The sequence below is a fragment of the Anguilla rostrata genome, chromosome 17, assembly GCF_018555375.3.
Source record: "Anguilla rostrata isolate EN2019 chromosome 17, ASM1855537v3, whole genome shotgun sequence".
NCBI classification, from domain to species: domain Eukaryota; kingdom Metazoa; phylum Chordata; class Actinopteri; order Anguilliformes; family Anguillidae; genus Anguilla; species Anguilla rostrata.
The window spans coordinates 17,922,137-17,941,026 of record NC_057949.1 but is presented as its reverse complement, the minus strand read 5'-3'; the positions used below and the strand labels follow the sequence as shown (position 1 = coordinate 17,941,026).

At 49.0% G+C, this 18,890-nt stretch overlaps 1 protein-coding gene across 1 annotated transcript in view; it reads right to left on the bottom strand.

Moving 5' to 3' along the window:
- LOC135243417 (caskin-1-like) overlaps positions 1 to 18,890 on the bottom strand; it is a 67,879-nt gene that overhangs the window by 9,729 nt on the left and 39,260 nt on the right. Inside the window, 12 exon segments of the mRNA XM_064315223.1 lie at positions 1 to 645; positions 1,053 to 1,191; positions 1,403 to 1,504; positions 4,367 to 4,470; positions 4,942 to 5,023; positions 5,200 to 5,306; positions 5,647 to 5,751; positions 8,006 to 8,230; positions 11,569 to 11,686; positions 13,153 to 13,247; positions 14,678 to 14,786; positions 14,949 to 15,057. The exon segment at positions 1 to 645 is cut by the window's left edge and continues 551 nt beyond it. Coding sequence (XP_064171293.1) covers positions 1 to 645; positions 1,053 to 1,191; positions 1,403 to 1,504; positions 4,367 to 4,470; positions 4,942 to 5,023; positions 5,200 to 5,306; positions 5,647 to 5,751; positions 8,006 to 8,230; positions 11,569 to 11,686; positions 13,153 to 13,247; positions 14,678 to 14,786; positions 14,949 to 15,057 — 1,940 coding nt within the window.

Here is an 18,890-nt window from a genome sequence, read left to right as displayed (position 1 = left end):
GGCTCGGGGCGGGGCCTGAGGCGGGGCTGTCCTCGCCCTCGGGGGGTTGTGTCACGCTGTGGGCGTGGCTTTTGTGAGTTGGCGACTGGGGGGGAGGGCGAGCGGAGGGGGCCCGCTCGGCCTGGGGCAGGTGCTGTGCGGACTTCATCTTCCCAGCAGCCTGAGGAGGCGCAGTGGTCTGTGGGGAGGAGGGCTTGGTTTTGGTGGGGGTCTGCGGGGGGGTGTAGGACGGTGCCGCCTGGCGGGTTTTGCTAAGTGTGGGAGGGGCAGAGGGCGGGGCATTAGGCCTCTGCATCCCCTGGGCCTGGCTGCTCTGCCGCGCCACCCGAGCCTCCTTCCTGGGGGCCCCGCCCCCCTCCTCCGAGTCCCGCCTCTTGCCCAGGCTGTTCTCCTGAGGGCCCCGCACCCACTGGGGCTCCGCCCCTTCCTGGGCAGCCCCAGACAGAGCGGCCTGCAGCTCCCCGCTCAGCTCGCTGTCCTGGAAGGAGCTCAGTTTGGGCGACATGCACTCTGCCCCGTCGCGGGCTGGGGCATCCGGCCCCTCGGAGGACTGGGACGGCTTCCTGCGCTGCGCGGCCCGCCCCTCCGACCCCTTCTGCAGCTCCGCCAGCTTCTTCACCGCCATCATCAGCTTCTTCTGGTGACCTGATTGGATAAAAGTGGAACACACGCCAACGTCATGTCATGGTTCAGCCGTTCTCATTGGTCCTTTCTCCATTGCTCTTGTTTTTTTACCTGCCCAGAGCTAATCTCAGACTTTTCAGTTTGGTAGAGCACAGACAATTGGCTCTCCTCTGAAGCACGTGATATCAACTGCTGCTTCTCATCACACCGCCGTTTGCAAGTTGGGCTTCCATAGACATGATTCTGAGGAGGACGCATCATGTGCAGCTTAACAGGCGAACTGTAAGCACCCGCATGACCAGCAGGGGTCGCTGGTACACAATGAGATGCTGTCATTCCTGCAGGGCTGCTGGATACAGTCCACACCTTCAGATTTGATACCTGACTGTGGGGCCCATCTGTGAAATACAGTCTCCGCCCCCTCTTACCCAGTTTAGTGATGCCAATCTCCTGCAGGTCCTCCCAAGTGATGTCAGTGATGAAATCGATGTTCTCGTAGCCGTTGTGGATGAGAACCTGGTAGTACTGACTCAGACCAATCAGAGACAGCCACTCTGCCAGGCTGCCCTGCAGACAGACAAAGAGACAAAATGTAATCAGAAGGTGTGCGTTGCATGTACGTGCATGCATATGTGTGTGTGTGTGTGTGTGTGTGTGTGTGTGCGTGTGTGTATATAAGTGTTCATGTGTGTGTGCATGTGTGCATGCATCTGCATGTGTGTGTGCGTGCATGTGCCTGTGTGTGTGTGTGTCGGGGTTTGAGTGTGTTTATACTCACAGGCTTGTGGTCAGGTAGTCCCTCTGTCATGCTTAGTTTGTTCATCTCGGATGTCATCTTCTTGCGGTGGCTAGGCTTGGTCACTGCAGGGGCTGTTATATCCTGAAGGACACATCCCTCTCCCTTATCAGACTCAATACAGTGCTCATCAACATCACCACACAACACCACACACAGCATCGCACACATCACACACACACACACACACACACAACACGCACGACACACACATGCACACGCACACAACACACACCACACGCACGCACATGCCCCACACACATGCACCACACACACAACACACAACCGCACATGCACACCACACCCACATGCACACATGACCACACACACACACACACCACACAACCACACACATGCCACCACCACACCACACAAACCAGCACGACGCACATGCACACGCACACATGCACACACGCACACACACTCAACACACACGCACACACTCACACCATTCGTTGTACAGAACAAAGTGTGGATGTGTCTTAACAATTAAATAATACGTTTATCTTTTTTAATATATGGACTTATTTTTCGTAAATGTGCATAAATTATAAAAAGGAATGAGGGAAACAAAAGCAACAAAGTGAATGTATTTAGCACAACCGGCACGATCATATTCAGGATAACTGACGAGCCACGTCAATCAGTGCTACGTCTCCAGTCCTGATCTTTCTGTGACAACATCACTGCATTCTCATCATTGTCATAGTTAAGCTATATTTACCACAACAATTAACATACAACTCCCTGAGGCAGTCTGTGTTATTTCCTCCTCATAAATACCTACGGAAAACTTGTGAAGGTGTAATTAAGTTATTATGAATGTGCTGGAATGTATTCATGTAGAAACCATACACTCAGAAGTAAAGGTACAGTGGAGGAACATTTGCTCTTTAAGGAACAAATTTCCCAAATGTACCCTGAAAGTACTAGTACTATTTTTACAAGCAAAAAAAGATATTAAGAAATTAATTATGTATTGCTGGCTAGGGGAACAATTTTATGTACCTACAGGGTACCACCCCAGTGACAAGTGTTTTAGGCACTTCTTCATACCGTTTTCTGAGAGAGTAGAGGCACTGAATAAGTAAAAATGAAAGAAAGAAAGGCATTTTCAGAGTACTACAAAACATCCTTAATGTGAGCTAAGGAGATGGCCGTATTGTATGTTTATAACTTGGCGGATGGCAGCTATTTATCTGCTGCCTCTGTCCACCAGGGGGCAGCAGCACCCATACAGCTGTGAATCAGGCTGTGTTTTGAGACCCTGAGCAGCTTTCTGAAAGGTACTAATAAATCAGGGAAGCCATGAGCACTGCAGTGCCGCAGGGAATGTTGCTCCACCGACAAAATTTAATTTCAGCCCAACAAGCTGCTGTCCTTCATCCTGAAGGAGGGAAGTAAGCAAAGCTTTTCTCTTTCTGTCACTACGCTGAAAGTGTAGCACTATTCAGTCTTAAAGTCGACTGCACTGTACCTGACCAGTGCTGCACCTCTACCTGTGTAAAGGTAACGCAGCATCTCTACCTGTGTACAGGTAACATAGCATCTCTACCTGTTAAAAGGTCATTCATAGTCATGGCCATTCAGTTCCACAGGTTTAAAGTATCAGTGGAACATGTGACACTCCTTTCCATCCTTTCCGGATATGACCCCATAAGGTTGCCGCTTTACTCACTGTTCTAACCATAATGACTGAAACAGTGAGAAAACAAGACCAGGTCCTAACACACTTCATCCGGCCGACCAATGGTGTAACTTCATAACTCGGCCGACCAATGGTGTAACTTCGTAACTCGGCCGACCAATAGCGTAACTTCATCACTCACTCAGTCACTCACAGTCACAGAGATTTGCGTTTATAGGGACGGCCCCGGTGCTGTGGTCCAGCCAAAAATAGTGTGGCCGCAAGCAGAAGGGTGGGATTCCTGCCTTCCTCTTACAAACCTGCCAACAGGACAATGGCCACGTTCTGGAGTCCTGCTGGGAAACACATCGGCTTACGTAATGCCCCTCCATGACCAATGCTAGCAGGCCAAGCGTGAAGCTGCTCCTGTCACAGGCTAAGTCCCCTGTATGTCAGCTTGGTTTGTATTGACTGTCTCTGGTTGTTCTCCCTGTCCTTCTCTGTTCAGTAGAAGGTTCTGGGGTGACTTCCCACACCGTTGCTGTGGTAACGCGCTTGGCTGCTCATCCAAGATTTGTGCCAAATGGCGGCTGACAAACATACACAGTATGACAGATTACAATCGTCTAAAACAACTGTCTAAAAAATGAGACGTTTGCACAGGCAGGCAAACTTGATTTAATTTACCAATAACTCTGAAATCACTCCCTCCAGCCTGTTCCAGCCTATCATATGTCTAGACTTTGCCATTCTGGCATCAACAGAAGGACACCAGGCAAGCGCACTTCACCACAATGTAACACTGACAAGCCAAAATTCCCGCTACTGGGGAGGAAACAGTTAGACTAAATCCTCACACTCTCATTCCATCAGTTCCAAAAGAAAATAATTTCTGAAAGGAATTCAATAAAAAAAACATTTCTGACTTTTGGGGTACATACTGAAATTAAAAATAACAAGCCAATGAAGAAGAATAAATGAGACAGTCATTGTCAGGGATCCCTCCCAGGTGAAAAATCTTGCCATTTGTGAACCTCGTCTGTGCTCGATCGTGTAGTGTGCGCACCACTACTTCGACAAAACAACAGAGAACAAGAAAGAACGTTGTGTAATGTGAGCGGTACATTGATTTAGGGATTTTGAAAGGTATGTAGTCTTCACTTGGCATGAGGTGAATGCTTTCTTGTTCTGATCTGGTGGTAAGCTGGCAGGTGGCTACAGAACAGGGCAGCCATCCTGTGTGTATCAGTGTGAGTGAGTGCGTGTGTGTGGGGGAAAGTGAGTGGCATCGATGCCCTGTCCGCTCGGGGTGGCCTTACCTTCCCTTCAGGGGGGACCTCCCCCTTCCTCGCTGGCCCCGCCTCCCCGTACGATTGCTCGTGGAATGGACAGCTGGATGAGCTCTGGGTCCGCGAAGAGGAACCTGACGAACATGCGCAGGCATTATGTCTGACCGCACATACCCTCTGCCCCCACGTCTTTCTTCTCTTCCTCTGGTGCTACCATATGGCTCAGGGAAATGGTGACCAAGTATGACAGTTCTTTTTGAGCATTATGGGTACTGTAGTCTTATGAGCTACTGAAAAAAAACTCTCCAGGCTGTGCCATAAAACAGAGGCTAGTACCATTTACAGGTCTCAGCAGTGACCTGGGGGGTGACCAGGTGACTGAGGGTGTGTGTGTGTGTGTGTGTGTGTGTCTCTATGTGTGTGTCTGTGTTGAGTGGGATTTGATGACAGTGTAGCTGAGATGATGCACGTGTCTGTGTCTGTGTGTGTGTTTGTGTGTGTGTGTGTGAGAGAGAGTGTGTGTGTGTAGTAAGGGGGTCAGTGTAACAGAGATGCAGTAAGATCACACTCTACCGTTGTGTACTACACTGCAGGGACCACTGTACCTGTTGACTGCTCCACAGACTTGGACTGCTCCAGCAGGTGCTCTTTGGCCTTGGCAGACTGGGACAGCACGGTGGCCAAGAGCTACAGCCAAAAAACACCAGTAATGAGTAAGGAGAAATGCAGCCAATCCCAAAAGAATGACCATTAATGCAGCCAATTGCCAGCCCTCCAAATCACAACCCCAGAGCAGCTTTCAGGGTGTGCGCATGCTGCTGGCCAGCAGAGGGCGCCACCGAAGCAGCGCTTTCCTCATTTACCTTGACTCCTTCGGCCTGCGCGTGAAGCACGTGCGCGCTCTGCCCGCTGGCCGACGAGCGCACGCTGGCCGTGCTGGACGTGCTCCCCCCGCTGCTGCGGTCTCCCCCTGGAACACAAGAGCGGCCGCCCCCCCCCGCCCCGCGGCCCCGCGTCAGACCAGCGCCGGCTCGCCGAGCACCGCGCCGACCGCACACATTGTAATGCACTGGAGTCACACCACACAGGACAACAGACCCAGACCGAATGAGTGAGTGAGATGGGGGAGAGAGGAACACAGTCCCAGACACTGGTGCCAGGGAGGGGGGGGGGGCTGCAGTCCCCCATAGACCCTGGAGATGGCTCAGAGATCATGCCGTTTTGTTCAGGGGTTGGGGGGTGTGGGGCGGGCCCTGTGGCCCTGGGGATGGTCCTACAGACAGCGGGACAGAAGGCTGCCCTGCTGTTACCTGCTATGGGTTTGCGAAGCACCCAAATCTCCTCGCTGGCGCCGCCCTGGGGGCCACTGTTCAGGGTGGGGGAGCCGTGAGGACTGGACTCGGAGCCGCGGGAACCTTCAATACAGAACCAAGCGTTAACGGCGCCGCGGTCCCGCGGGCCTCCTGCTCGCGCCACACCCAGAACCCATGGGCCCCGCCCCAGCATGCTCCTCTACGCAGTGTGGGAGGGGGGAGGGCGTGGTCAGTGGGGGACGGGAGCAGGACAGTGTGGGGTTCCCCTCCCTAACGGGGGAACGCTGGGGTCGTCTTCCAGTCAGGGCCACCTGGCTGTTACCGTGGCAACAGACTAGATCTATGTGAAGCTGTCTCTGAAACAGGCCATATATATATGCATATATGTATATTATATATGCACAAATATACATATATACTTCTATATATACACTATATCGCATGTATTAAGCATACAATCATATAGTCAAACATGAATACATTAATAAAATGCATGTGTGTACATACATATATACTGCATACACCTAGAAACATACATATATAAAACAAAATGACATATATAATATATATGTATAGTACATCCATATATAATTATATATGTATAAATACTAATGTATGAGCTGCAGTGCATTACAAGAAATTATTTCAGTCATTATAACTTGGGAGTGTAGACGTGTGCGTGTGTGCAGTTTACACACATCCTTACCTTCAGCGCAATGCTACACTGCTTTGCCATGCAGTAGATCTCTGGGACCAGACCTGGGCCAAAACATTATTTCAACTACTTTAACCCTTTTGCAGCAGGCTACTGCAAGTTTAAAAGAAACACCTAATTTTTCACCAAAACTCACCAGAACTCACCAGAAGAACAAATTCTTCTTTCATGAGGTTGTACATTTTGGCTAGTAACATGTTTCGACCAGCATTAAAACTAAATAGAGTAATTCAAGTACACATTTGACCCAGGTCTGCCTCTATCAGAACTGTTTGCGCTGTCTGCATTCAGCAGTGCCATCTTTCAGGTCTGTCTTTTAGAAACCATGTTTGTATCTGACCTGGCAACCCTTCCACCACATCCCCCTCCCCGCCATGTTGGGGGTGAACCCCCCCAATACTCAAAATACTCCAGAATGCACCAAATTTGAGACCTAAAGGACTGCCCTAAAAATGTGAATGATCTGCTGTATAAATGTCCTCAGGAAGATGTCAACATTTCACATCCAAAATCAAAAGTCAATTTCTTTTCTGCTCAGACAAAACGGAAATCTAATTGAAATTGAATTAATCATCTGAGAAATCCGCTTAGAACATTATAGCTATTTTTTGCAGTTCATTTTCTGAGCTGGCGAAAGTGAAATATCTCCAAACACGCAGCACCTCCGTCTGGGACACTGGAGTTAAACCTGCAGACACAGCGCCCCCTCCAGGCTGGAGATGTGCACCCCGGGTCAACTGATAAAGGGCAGAAACAGAAGCACCTGTGCATCACCAAAAAATTGTGGAGTCCTACATGGGCTGCATTTTCTTTTTCCAGCTAACAAGACTCAGTGGACCATCAAAGTCAGAACGCCTTGTTCTGGGATCATTTAACTGGACTGAGCCCCTAGCCGTCACATGACCACAAACCCTCCAATCACCGCTATGCATGGGGGAGTCACATAAACCTGCCTGCCTGAGGTGATTCTACCCCCAGTGTGCACACATACATCCGTGTTTCAAACAACTGCGTGCTTTATCGATTATGCTATGATTACACTCAGGGTGCAATAGCACTGCTTACACAGAGCGGCTATATGTGCTCAGCTAAGGAAATGAAACATAATAAAATAATAAATGACAATGTGAAAATAATCAACCAATAAACAACAATAAGAAAGACTTTTTAAAAACTTGAAGGAATGTGACACTTGTCTATTGAGCACATGTTTGGAAGAGTAACAGCATCAGTGGTGAAAGCAGCCAGTCTCTCTGGCTGTTAGAGTATGTGCGATGGCCGTACCCAACTATGCTGCACCATTAAACTCCTCTTCACCCCTTCTGAAGCATTTTCCCACTCATCAAATGTTTGTGGATATCTCTTAGGGATCTCCATATCTCTATATCCCAGGGGTGGCCAGCCCAGGTCCTGGAGAGCCGCAGGGTCAGCTGGCTGATTGTTCATTACACAGTTGACTCACATCACTGGTTTGTGATTGTTGTGTTTAAGGTGAAAACAAAAACCAGCAGACCTTGTGACTCCCCAGGACCAGGATGGCCACCTCTGCTATATCCCTTCCACATCCCTTCAAATTTTTGCAAATAATAATAATAATAATAATAATAATGACAGGAATAAGAGGCTGTGTCAGGCTAGTACCTTGTCCACAGAGCGGCTCGTCTCGGGGGCCTGAGGGCCTGCTATAGCCAAAGGAAGTGAAAAGTGGCTGATGGGAATGTTTTGGCGGAGGTGGCGGTGGTGGTAGGATATGAAACTGAGGGTACGAGTCCCCGTTGACCAGGACGGCGGCTCCAGGGCCGCACGCTGGCACAAACAGCCGTATCTTTTCATACTGCTGGGGACAAATGACCGCATTCCATGAACCTACAGCAGATACGCACCACGACAACAAAAAACAACAACGACGGGGACGAGGACGACGACCGTGACAACAACAAAAAAACAACAAAGAAGAAACAGGTACGTAAGAGAGAGGGGAAAACAAATCAAAGCAAACACAACTTACTTAAAAATGAAAAAAGAATCTATAGGAGTCTCGGGCAGGCAGATGAGTCCTGTTCATTTCCATCTCCTGTTTGGAGGCAAACACTGCACTGTTGGGCACGTCGGTTTGTGTTTTATAGAGATATTATGTGCCATGGCTGTGAATGATCCCACACACATATATAGATATATATATATATACAGTCATATAGACATATATATTTAAACTCATGTAGCTCATGTGCAAAGCAGAGAAAATGGAAACAATATGGATGCAACTGGGCCAGGAACTGAGGGTCTGAATGTACAGCACTAATGAGTATTCATCAGTGCTCATGAGTATTCATCAGTATTATCAGTACTAATGAGTATTCATCTGTGCTCATCAGTATTATTAGTACTAATGAGAATTCATCTGTACTCATGAGTAATCATCAGTTTTATCAGTACTAATGAGTATTTATCTGTACTCATCAGTATTCATTCATACTCATGAGTGCTCATCAGTACGAATGAGTATTCATCACTGCTCATGAGTGCTCATCAGTATTCATCCATACTCATGAGTATTCATCAATGGCTACAGGTAGTGTGTGTGATGCACGTAATGCCAGTGTCATATCAGAGCCTGTGGGTGCAGGAGACTGAAGGGAAAATATGGCTGAATCTTTCGATTTTTTCACAGATCAGTGAACAGGCCTTTAAAAACAGTGTGTGCGTGTGTGCATGCGTGTGTGTGTGTGTATGTGTGTGCGTGTGACAGGTTCACCTCAGCAGTAATTATTCATGAGGAACAGTGTGTGAGAAGTGACTCATGTCACACAGTGAGGAAGTTCTGACAGCAGTGTGATCTTTCATTTCAGCAGGGGGTATCAGCTCTTATTGGCCTCCCCACACATGGCAGGTTTTCCAATCAGTGTTTTTCTTCAGGTAAACAATGACAGTTTTGAACCTCCAAACAGGTACAAGAGGAAAAAAACCAAACAAACTCAGGAGAAATTTTAGTGAGGAAAGTGTGAACTGAAGTGCTGAGATTGGTAGGGGGGAGTGATGGGGAGGAACAGACGCACATCGTAAGACATAGGGACAGCAGTGACTCGCTTGGGACAGCGCACAAGGACAGCGGTGACGTCTGGAGTGGAGTGGCGGTGGCGGAAGCAATGAGGTGATGGCTGGGTCCAACAGGGAAGCTAAGCCCACAGCGTTCCCCTGGGGTCTCGTGGCTTGGGTTCTCAGGACCACCTCTCCAAACTCGCCCAAAACCCTCCTCCCCTCTCCCTGGGTCTGCTGGGGTCCTCGACCCTGGCCCTGGAGAGCCGCAGGGTAGGCTGGTTTTTGTCGTAAATCAGCACTTAATTAACCAATTAAAGCAGCTGATTACACAGTAAACACTGTTGGCTACCCATGATCCAGGCTCATCATTTTTGATGTTATCCAACATCAGAGCATGGTTGCTTGGCAACACACTTTCCCACGCAGGAACCCTTGACAGCCACGTGAAAGCTCTCAGAGTGGACCAATCAGAATGCCCCTCATGACAGTGCAGTATACACCATACTGCATAATTCAGAATATAAGGTATAAATAAGTGTGGTCAGTTGATTCAATTTCCTATTTATGATAAATAATATTATTTAATCACCCTTAAGCAATTGCATTAAAGCATGATATTTTCAAGAAAACTTTAAGATAAGATGGACTGGATGTACTGTAATCACAAACAAACCACGATGATTCTGATCTTTTTTCATTCAGATGTTTTTATGATACCCCCTCCCCAGCTGTCAATGTTTTGCAGTGTAGTCATAACACTGCCAGCTGCTTCAAAACAGAATTTAAATGAAATGGGCAGCTTTTAATGCAATTAATTTGGTTTTCTTACACTGTAAATTCACTCCTAGTATTTTTGAAATACACATTAAAGGACTGTGGAACACTATGAACATAATCTACCTCAAAATGGTTCGCTGTATCAGGCTACTGCACTGCACAAAACGTGGTAATACATAACGCAAGTAATATTAAATCTGAATTACTGAAAAAATCACTTGATCATTAACGTGAACTGAAGTACTGCATTTTCTCCATCACTTCAAAAACCTGAGCCACAATGTAAGGTCGCTATGTCCTATCGCTTTTCTTTAAGTTGCTGAGTCAAACTGATCTGTTAACATTATCAGTGGACACTGCAGCTCTTTATTTAGTAAAATACGGCCAGAGTGAGTACAGCCTTTCACAAGGTGGGGCTAACGTTGTAGGTGTTGCCAAGTATTTATTTATGCATAAGAATCTGCCAAGCCCTCATAGTCACCTGTATGTAATTGACCACGACTGTAATGTTAATGCAACCGTCTTTGTACTTTCGTTTTAACTAGTCTCTCGATTTCACAAGTATCAAGTTCACACGAAACAACCGTGCTTTGCAAGGGTAACATATGTACGTCGGGCCAGCACGTGCTATCTGCAGAACATCCATCAAACCAAGGTGCCCTGTTTCACTCAGTCAGCAGTGCATAGCAATCCATTCGGCGATAGCCATGGTCCATTTGGTACAGGGGGTCTGACTGATAGGCTAGCAGCGATTTGTATATTCTACAGGAGCAGGTCACCTAAAAAATAAAATAAAGCTATGTTTCCACTTACCCGGAGCGCTACCTACCCATCCGGATAGTTTCGCTGAGATTTGATGAGTTTTCTAGACATCCGCTGCAGCTCATTCCGATAAACGGACCTCAACGGTGCCAAAGTTTGTGGCGCTCAAAGTGCCAAAAATTTGAGCGCCACAAAAATCACACTGCCCCATAACAGCAGACACTGCCCCTATAGCAGAAGCATACCACCCTGAGCGACTCTGGAGAGTTCTCCTCCGCATGACCCTACTCCACACGGGAGTTCCCTCTTCCTTGCCCCACCTTGCTCTTCCTTGTCTGTCCTTGTGACAAATTTCACGCTCCACAGTCCATATGTGCTCCTCTGATTGGCTGTTCCTCACCTTACTTACCTGCATTGATTTTCCAAACTGTCACAGGGAACAGGAAGTGAGCTCCTGGTTCGTCTAACAGGCTGAATAAAGGTGAGTGACAGCCCCCGCAACCCCACTGCCCTCCCGCCCCGCCACCACTGCACACCTGCCCTCTTGGCCCACCAGTACTCCCCACCTCCTCTCCTGCCCCACCACCACTGCCCACCTGCCCTCCTGCCCCACCACCACTGCACACCTGCCCTCTTGCTGATCACCTCCACCAAGCTGGAGGGGAAGTAGCCCACTCTGTCATTTCCTGTGCGGTTGTCATGGATACAGCCCTTCCATCGCCCGTCTGGGTGTTGCTCCAGGACCTTCAGGCAAACACAAAGCGTTAAACACACAACATGAAATACAGCAACCTTAAAAAGCCAGCCTGGTCAGTCAAATAGCTCTAAAGCAGAACAAATGACAGTTTGTTTCCTCTCAATTCAGAATCTAGCCACCTACACAGAGCAAAATACAGCCAACAGTGCCCTCTACTGGTGGAGATTATAACACAGCAAGCTTCAAAACAGTGCTGTCACTGCAATTGTAACACAATTGTAACACAATATTGCGGCATTATCAGAGCTCTTTCAGTTCTCAGCTGGTCTACACAACTGTGGGAGGTGTTTTCGAATTTCCATGTGGTACTAAAGGTGTGATACTGTCAAAAACAAAATTTCTGCTAGTACAGTTTGTTAAAAGGGCAGTTCACCCAAAAATAAAATGAAGCTATATTTCCAATTACCCATTGGACTGCTATATATCTATCCAGATAGTTAAGCTGAGATTTGACAAGTTTTCTAGATATCCACTGAAGCTCACCCGGATACAACTGACGTCAACAGGGACAACATTTGTGGCACTCAAAGCACCAAAGATGTGCAGTCAAAAAAACTCAACAGTAACATTTTAAATATGTCGCGGGGCGACATAGCTCAGGAGGTAAGACCGATTGTCTGGCAGTCGGAGGGTTGCCGGTTCAAACCCCGCCCTGGGCGTGTCGAAGTGTCCTTGAGCAAGACACCTAACCCCTAACTGCTCTGGCGAATGAGAGGCATCAATTGTAAAGCGCTTTGGATAAAAGCGCTATATAAAAAATGCAGTCCAAAAAATGCAGTCCAAATATTCTTTCCAAATATAATGGTTACTCATGAACATCCAGAGACCTTGTTGTGCACGGTTTCATCGAAAACAACTTTCTATTGAAGTGCAATAGCTGTGTCTATCGGCGCACGGTCTCAACCAAAGCACGGCAGTAGTCTGGGATGTAACGTCAACATTGTATCGATCAGCGTTAGGCAACTGTGCATCACTGTGCTTGGCTTGCGTATCGAAGCATCAACGAAGGGTACAAGTACACGGTGCCCCTGAATACTGGCATGATTTGGTACCTTGGCAGAAAGTAGTTTTCAGTGAAACTGTGCACAACAAGGTCTGAGGATGTTCATGAACAACGGCGTCAGTATATTTGGAAGGAGACATTGCTGCAGTGGACATTTCGAAAACTTGTCAAATCTCAGCAAAACTATCTCGATGGGTAGATGAGGAGCACTCCAGGTAAGTGGAAATATAGCTTTATTATATTTTTGGGTTAGCTGCCCCTTTAAGTGAGTGTTGATTCGGTGGGTGTAATTGCAGTGTAAGCAACATGGAAGTTACTGTGGTCAAAGTTAATATAGCAGGAGTAAGCACTGGGAGTTACTGTAGGGCGAAGTTGGGAGATGGTGTTTGTTTAACAAGCGTTAGTACAGTGTGAAGTATAGAGGAAGTGAGCTGCAGCCTGGAGACTCACTGTGATGACGTCCCCTGCTTTGATATTCAGGCTGGTGAGGTCATAGTTGTTGCAGTAATCTTTCAGAGCTCTCACCTGCAGGGCTGCGGAGGCGTCTGCAGGGATACATAGAGAAGGTCTGATACACAAAGCGCTGACAACCACGCTCAACCACTCACAGCCAATCACAACCACGCTCAACCACTCACAGCCAATCACAACCACGCTCAACCACTCACAGCCAATCACAGTCAAACACAACCACGCTCAACCACTCACAGCCAATCACAACCACGCTCAACCACTCACAGCCAATCACAGTCAAACACAACCACGCTCAACCACTCACAGCCAATCACAACCACGCTCAACCACTCACAGCCAATCACAGTCAAACACAATCACGCTCAACCACTCACAGCCAATCACAACCACGCTCAACCACTCACAGCCAATCACAGTCAATCACAACCACGCTCAACCACTCACAGCCAATCACAGTCAACCACAACCACGCTCAACCACTCACAGCCAATCACAAGCACTTAAAACTGCTCACAACTGCTTACAACCACTCATAACCATATTGAACCACGCTCAACCAGTCAAAGCCATTCACAACCACTTAAAACTGCTCACAACTACTTACAAGCACTTACAAACCCTCAGAAAGCGCCCTTGACTGCTCCTAACCAGTCATAGCCATTTAAAACAGCTCACAACCACTCATTGCTGCTCACAACGGCTTACAATGACTCACAACCATTCACAAAGCACTCACAAGCAAACTGTTTACAACTGCTGAAAGTGTCTCTGGCACTGGCGCACAGTTCTCCTCATGTATATGCATTTCTGGGAGGTCTGTGCGAAGGGAGCGTGTAAAATTATTCTAATATTCTGTACAAATTACACTAGCGCTATTAATGAAAAAAGGATAATGTAAGGCACTGAGCTGTCAGTAATTAATCACAGTAATGGTGACGCACTGTATAAAAGGTGCAAAAAAAAAAAAAAAAAGGGATAATTTATACATGATCCCTAACCCAAAGCCAAGACAGACCAGAGCAGTCAAAGAATGTGGCATGGCTCAGAGAAATGAATCGATTTGCTGTACAGCAGGGCTAGCCTGTCCATTTCAGTCTCCTCTGAAGAGGCAGTGTTTGCTAGTGCAGACAGTATATTGCCAAGCAATTGCCAGCAAAGTCTTGTTTATTACAATGAATGATTAGACAATATCAATAAAACGTGTTGTCAATCTGGTCAGCTAACATACAGTATGTGACTGCAGGTGCTTAGCCTAGCTTTATCTCCTCACACATGAAAGCATCACATATTATTTTGATTTATAAGAATGCATTTCTAATCTCTCTCCTAGGAATGCATTTCTAATCTCTCCCTCTCCCACTCTCTCTCTCCTACATCCTCGCCCTCTGTCTCACCCCCCCTTCTCTCTCCCATCCTCTCTCTCCCTCTCTCTCCTACTCCCTCTGTCTCTCTCCCTCTCTCCCTCTCACCCTCTCTCTCTCTCTCTCTCTCTCTCTCTCACCTCGCAGCAGCTGTTTGATCTCCTTGCTGGCCTGGGTGGTGGTAAACTGATGCACAATATCCAGGGCAGTCTGGTTGTACGTGTTCCTCACGGCAGCATTGATGCCGCTCTATGGGCGAAGGGTCAAGAGGTCAAAGGTCAGGGGTCAGAGGTATAAAAAAATACAGGCATGATACCAGCTCATAATGTGTACAAGGCCCTTGGAATACACCGTCACCCACCACCAGGTAGCGCACGCACTTCCCCTCCCCCACCCACAGGGGGCACTCACGTCCAGCAGCAGACGAACTGCCTCCGTTTTCCCGCAAAGCGCCGCTTCATGGAGGGCAGTGCCCGCCTTGGTCTGCCTGTTGATGTCGATGCCGGCCTGGATCAGCAACCTGCAGACAGGGGTGCAGATTAACACCACGGCCACCAGGGGGCAGCACTGAGACACCACTGCAGCAATGGGAGACTGAGGCTTCGTGAACCCCCAAATAAATAGTGCTTCAAAGTGCTTCACAAAACTGAGCTGATTTATGATTTGTTCTTGCAGCGATTGACACACAGCACCTCCACCCTCGAGTCTATGACCTCACTCCCCATAGCTGTTCCACAGCCTCCATCTACTACCAGCGAGCACAGCTCTGCCCCAGCCTCTCCCAAAATGCCAGCTCCTCAGCTTTTGTTCCCCCAACGACACACAGACCCCCAACGCCCGCCCCCTGCTGCTGGGGGTCAGGGGTTTTACAGACACAGGGACGCTCACTTCGATTAGCAGCCCGAAGGCTTCACAGAGCGCTGTGCATTAGCGTGGCATAACCGGGGTCACGCGGCGTGCCCCTCTGGAGGGCCGCCAGCGCTAAATCGGCTGTCTAAAGCGTAATGACCGTTTGGTCCTGGGCCGCGTATCGCTTTCCTACAAGGGGGGGGGGGGGATTAGGGGGCCCCCGGGCCACAATTACCCCTGTCAATAAAAAGGCTTCTCCGGGGGCAAACGCTGCCTGACGGTGACATTGGGGAAATCGGCGGTTCCTCAGCCCCAGGCTGGTCCCTGACGGGACGTGGGGGAAATCGGCGGTTCCTCGGCCCCAGGCTGGTCCCTGACGGGACGTGGGGGTGACAGAGGCCCCCTCGGCGGAGCGGATAATCCCCGCAGCGCGGTTCCTCGGCCTCAGGCCGGGTCCTGGGTCCTGCTTACGTAGCACGTGCATCGGGCGATAAATAAAGCCTGCCTCCAGTGTTTCACTCTGAAATGCAAAGGCCAGCCAATTCATTCACTTTATCACTGCTGTCATAAAGCTGGGAGTCGAGCTGCCCCGCGTGATGGATTAGCAGCCTGCAGGTGTGTGTGTGCGTGTGTGTGTGTGCGTGTGTGTGCGCGCGTGTGTGTGTGTGTGTGTGTGTGCGTATGTGTGTGTGCGTGTGTGTGTGTGTGTGTGTGTGTGTGTGTGCGTATGTGTGTGTGTGTGTGTGCGTGCGTGCGTGTGTGCATGTGTGTGTGTGTGTGTGCGTGTGTGTGTGTGTGTGTGTGTGCGTGTGTGTGTGTGCGTGTGTGTGCGGGCGTGTGTGTGTGTGTGCGTGCGGCGCGTGTGTGTGTGTGTGCGTGTTGTGTGCATGTGTGTGTGTGTGTGTGCGTGTGTGTACATGTGTGCATTTGTGTGTACGTGTGTGTGTGCGTGTGTGTGTGTGTGTGTGTGTGTGTGTGTGTGCGTGTGCGTGTGTGTGTGCGTGTGTGTGTGTGCGTGTGTGTATGCGTATGTGTGTGTGTGCGTGTGTGTGTGTGTGCTGTGTGTGTATGCGTATGTGTGTGTGTGTGGTGTGTGTGTGCGCGTGTGCGCGTGTGTGTGTGTGTGTGTGTGTGTGTGGAGACTGCTTGTGCTTGCTGTAGTATCTGGGCTCCTGTGTCTCTCTCTCTCTCCCTCGCCCCCCCTCTCAGCCACTGCAGTGGGGGGGTCATCACTGACGCACAGAAACATAATCACAGCCCATTCACTGCTGATTAATGAGACAGAGCTGTCCTTTAAGCATGAGAGATGGGCTAGTATGTGTTCGTGTGCGTGTGTCTGTGTGTGTGCGTGTGTGCGTGTGTGCGCGCGCGTGTGTGTAAAGGAAACACATAAGATGATGACCTGGAGGGTCTCTTGGATGGCAGTGAAATATAGAGATCAGGCTTTAAACTGGAAAATACTGTACTGAGCATAACCTCCCTCACTACATACTGCATCTAATGACATGATAAATGCATATGTGTGCAATAAATGGTACATGTACGTTGCCCTGGACACAGTTGTTGCTAAGCCAACACATTTTATAATTTAATGAGATCATGGTATCATAAATGTCCCCCTTCACGTCTCGTGGGGAAGAAACTCATTATAAGAATGTGCCACAAACTGCAGTGAGAGGCCAGCTAAATCCATCCATTCATCCAGGCAGGTCTGCACACTCAGACACTTCAGCCTAAGCACTTTATTAATTATTGCAGGGGAATTTTTCATCTGCAGTGGTGAAAGGTAGACTGTGGAGCTGAGGTGCTTCCACAGACGTAGAAGCAGTAGTGAGTGTGCACACACACGCACACGCGCGTGCACACAGATGCACACACACACACATCACACATACACACACATGCATACACACACACACAAAAGCACACGCACACACACATACACACGAATACACACACACACATAAACACACACACACACACACACACACACACACACACAGACATACATGGGTTTGGAGCATAGCTGCACAGTGAAGCTGATCCTGGGTTTGGAGCATAGCTGCGCAGTGAAGCTGATTCTGGGTTTGGAGCATAGCTGCACATTGAAGCTGATGCTGGGTTTGGAGCATAGCTGCACAGTGAAGCTGACCCTGGGTTTGGAGCATAGCTGCACAGTGAAGCTGATGCTGGGTTTGGAGCATAGCTGCACAGTGAAGCTGCTCCTGGGTTTGGAGCATAGCTGCACAGTGAAGCTGACCCTGGGTTTGGAGCATAGCTGCACAGTGAAGCTGATGCTGGGTTTGGAGCATAGCTGCACAGTGAAGCTGACCCTGGGTTTGGAGCATAGCTGCACAGTGAAGCTGATGCTGGGTTTGGAGCATAGCTGCACAGTGAAGCTGATGCTGGGTTTGGAGCATAGCTGCGCAGTGAAGCTGATGCTGGGTTTGGAGCATAGCTGCACAGTGAATCTGATGCTGGGTTTGGAGCATAGCTGCACAGTGAAGCTGACCCTGGGTTTGGAGCATAGCTGCACAGTGAAGCTGATGCTGGGTTTGGAGCATAGCTGCACAGTGAAGCTGATGCTGGGTTTGGAGCATAGCTGCACAGTGAAGCTGATGCTGGGTTTGGAGCATAGCTGCACAGTGAAGCTGGTGCTGGGTTTGGAGCATAGCTGCACAGTGAAGCTGACCCTGGGTTTGGAGCATAGCTGCACAGTGAAGCTGACCCTGGGTTTGGAGCATAGCTGCACAGTGAAGCTGATGCTGGGTTTGGAGCATAGCTGCGCAGTGAAGCTGCACAGTGAAGCTGACACTGGGTTTGGAGCATAGCTGCACATTGAAGCTGATGCTGGGTTTGGAGCATAGCTGCACAGTGAAGCTGATGCTGGGTTTGGAGCATAGCTGCACAGTGAAGCTGACCCTGGGTTTGGAGCATAGCTGCACAGTGAAGCTGATTCTGGGTTTGGAGCATAGCTGCACAGTGAAGCTGACCCTGGGTTTGGAGCATAGCTGCACAGTGAATCTGATGCTGGGTTTGGAGCATAGCTGCACAGTGAAGCTGACACTGGGTTTGGAGCATAGCTGCACAGTGAAGCTGATGCTGGGTTTGGAGCATAGCTGCACACTGAAGCTGACGCTGGGTTTGGAGCATAGCTGCACAGTGAAGCTGACCCTGGGTTTGGAGCATAGCTGCACAGTGAATCTGATGCTGGGTTTGGAGCATAGCTGCACAGTGAAGCTGACACTGGGTTTGGAGCATAGCTGCACAGTGAAGCTGATGCTGGGTTTGGAGCATAGCTGCACACTGAAGCTGACGCTGGGTTTGGAGCATAGCTGCACAGTGAAGCTGACCCTGGGTTTGGAGCATAGCTGCACAGTGAAGCTGATGCTGGGTTTGGAGCATAGCTGCACAGTGAAGCTGACCCTGGGTTTGGAGCATAGCTGCACAGTGAAGCTGATTCTGGGTTTGGAGCATAGCTGCACATTGAAGCTGACGCTGGGT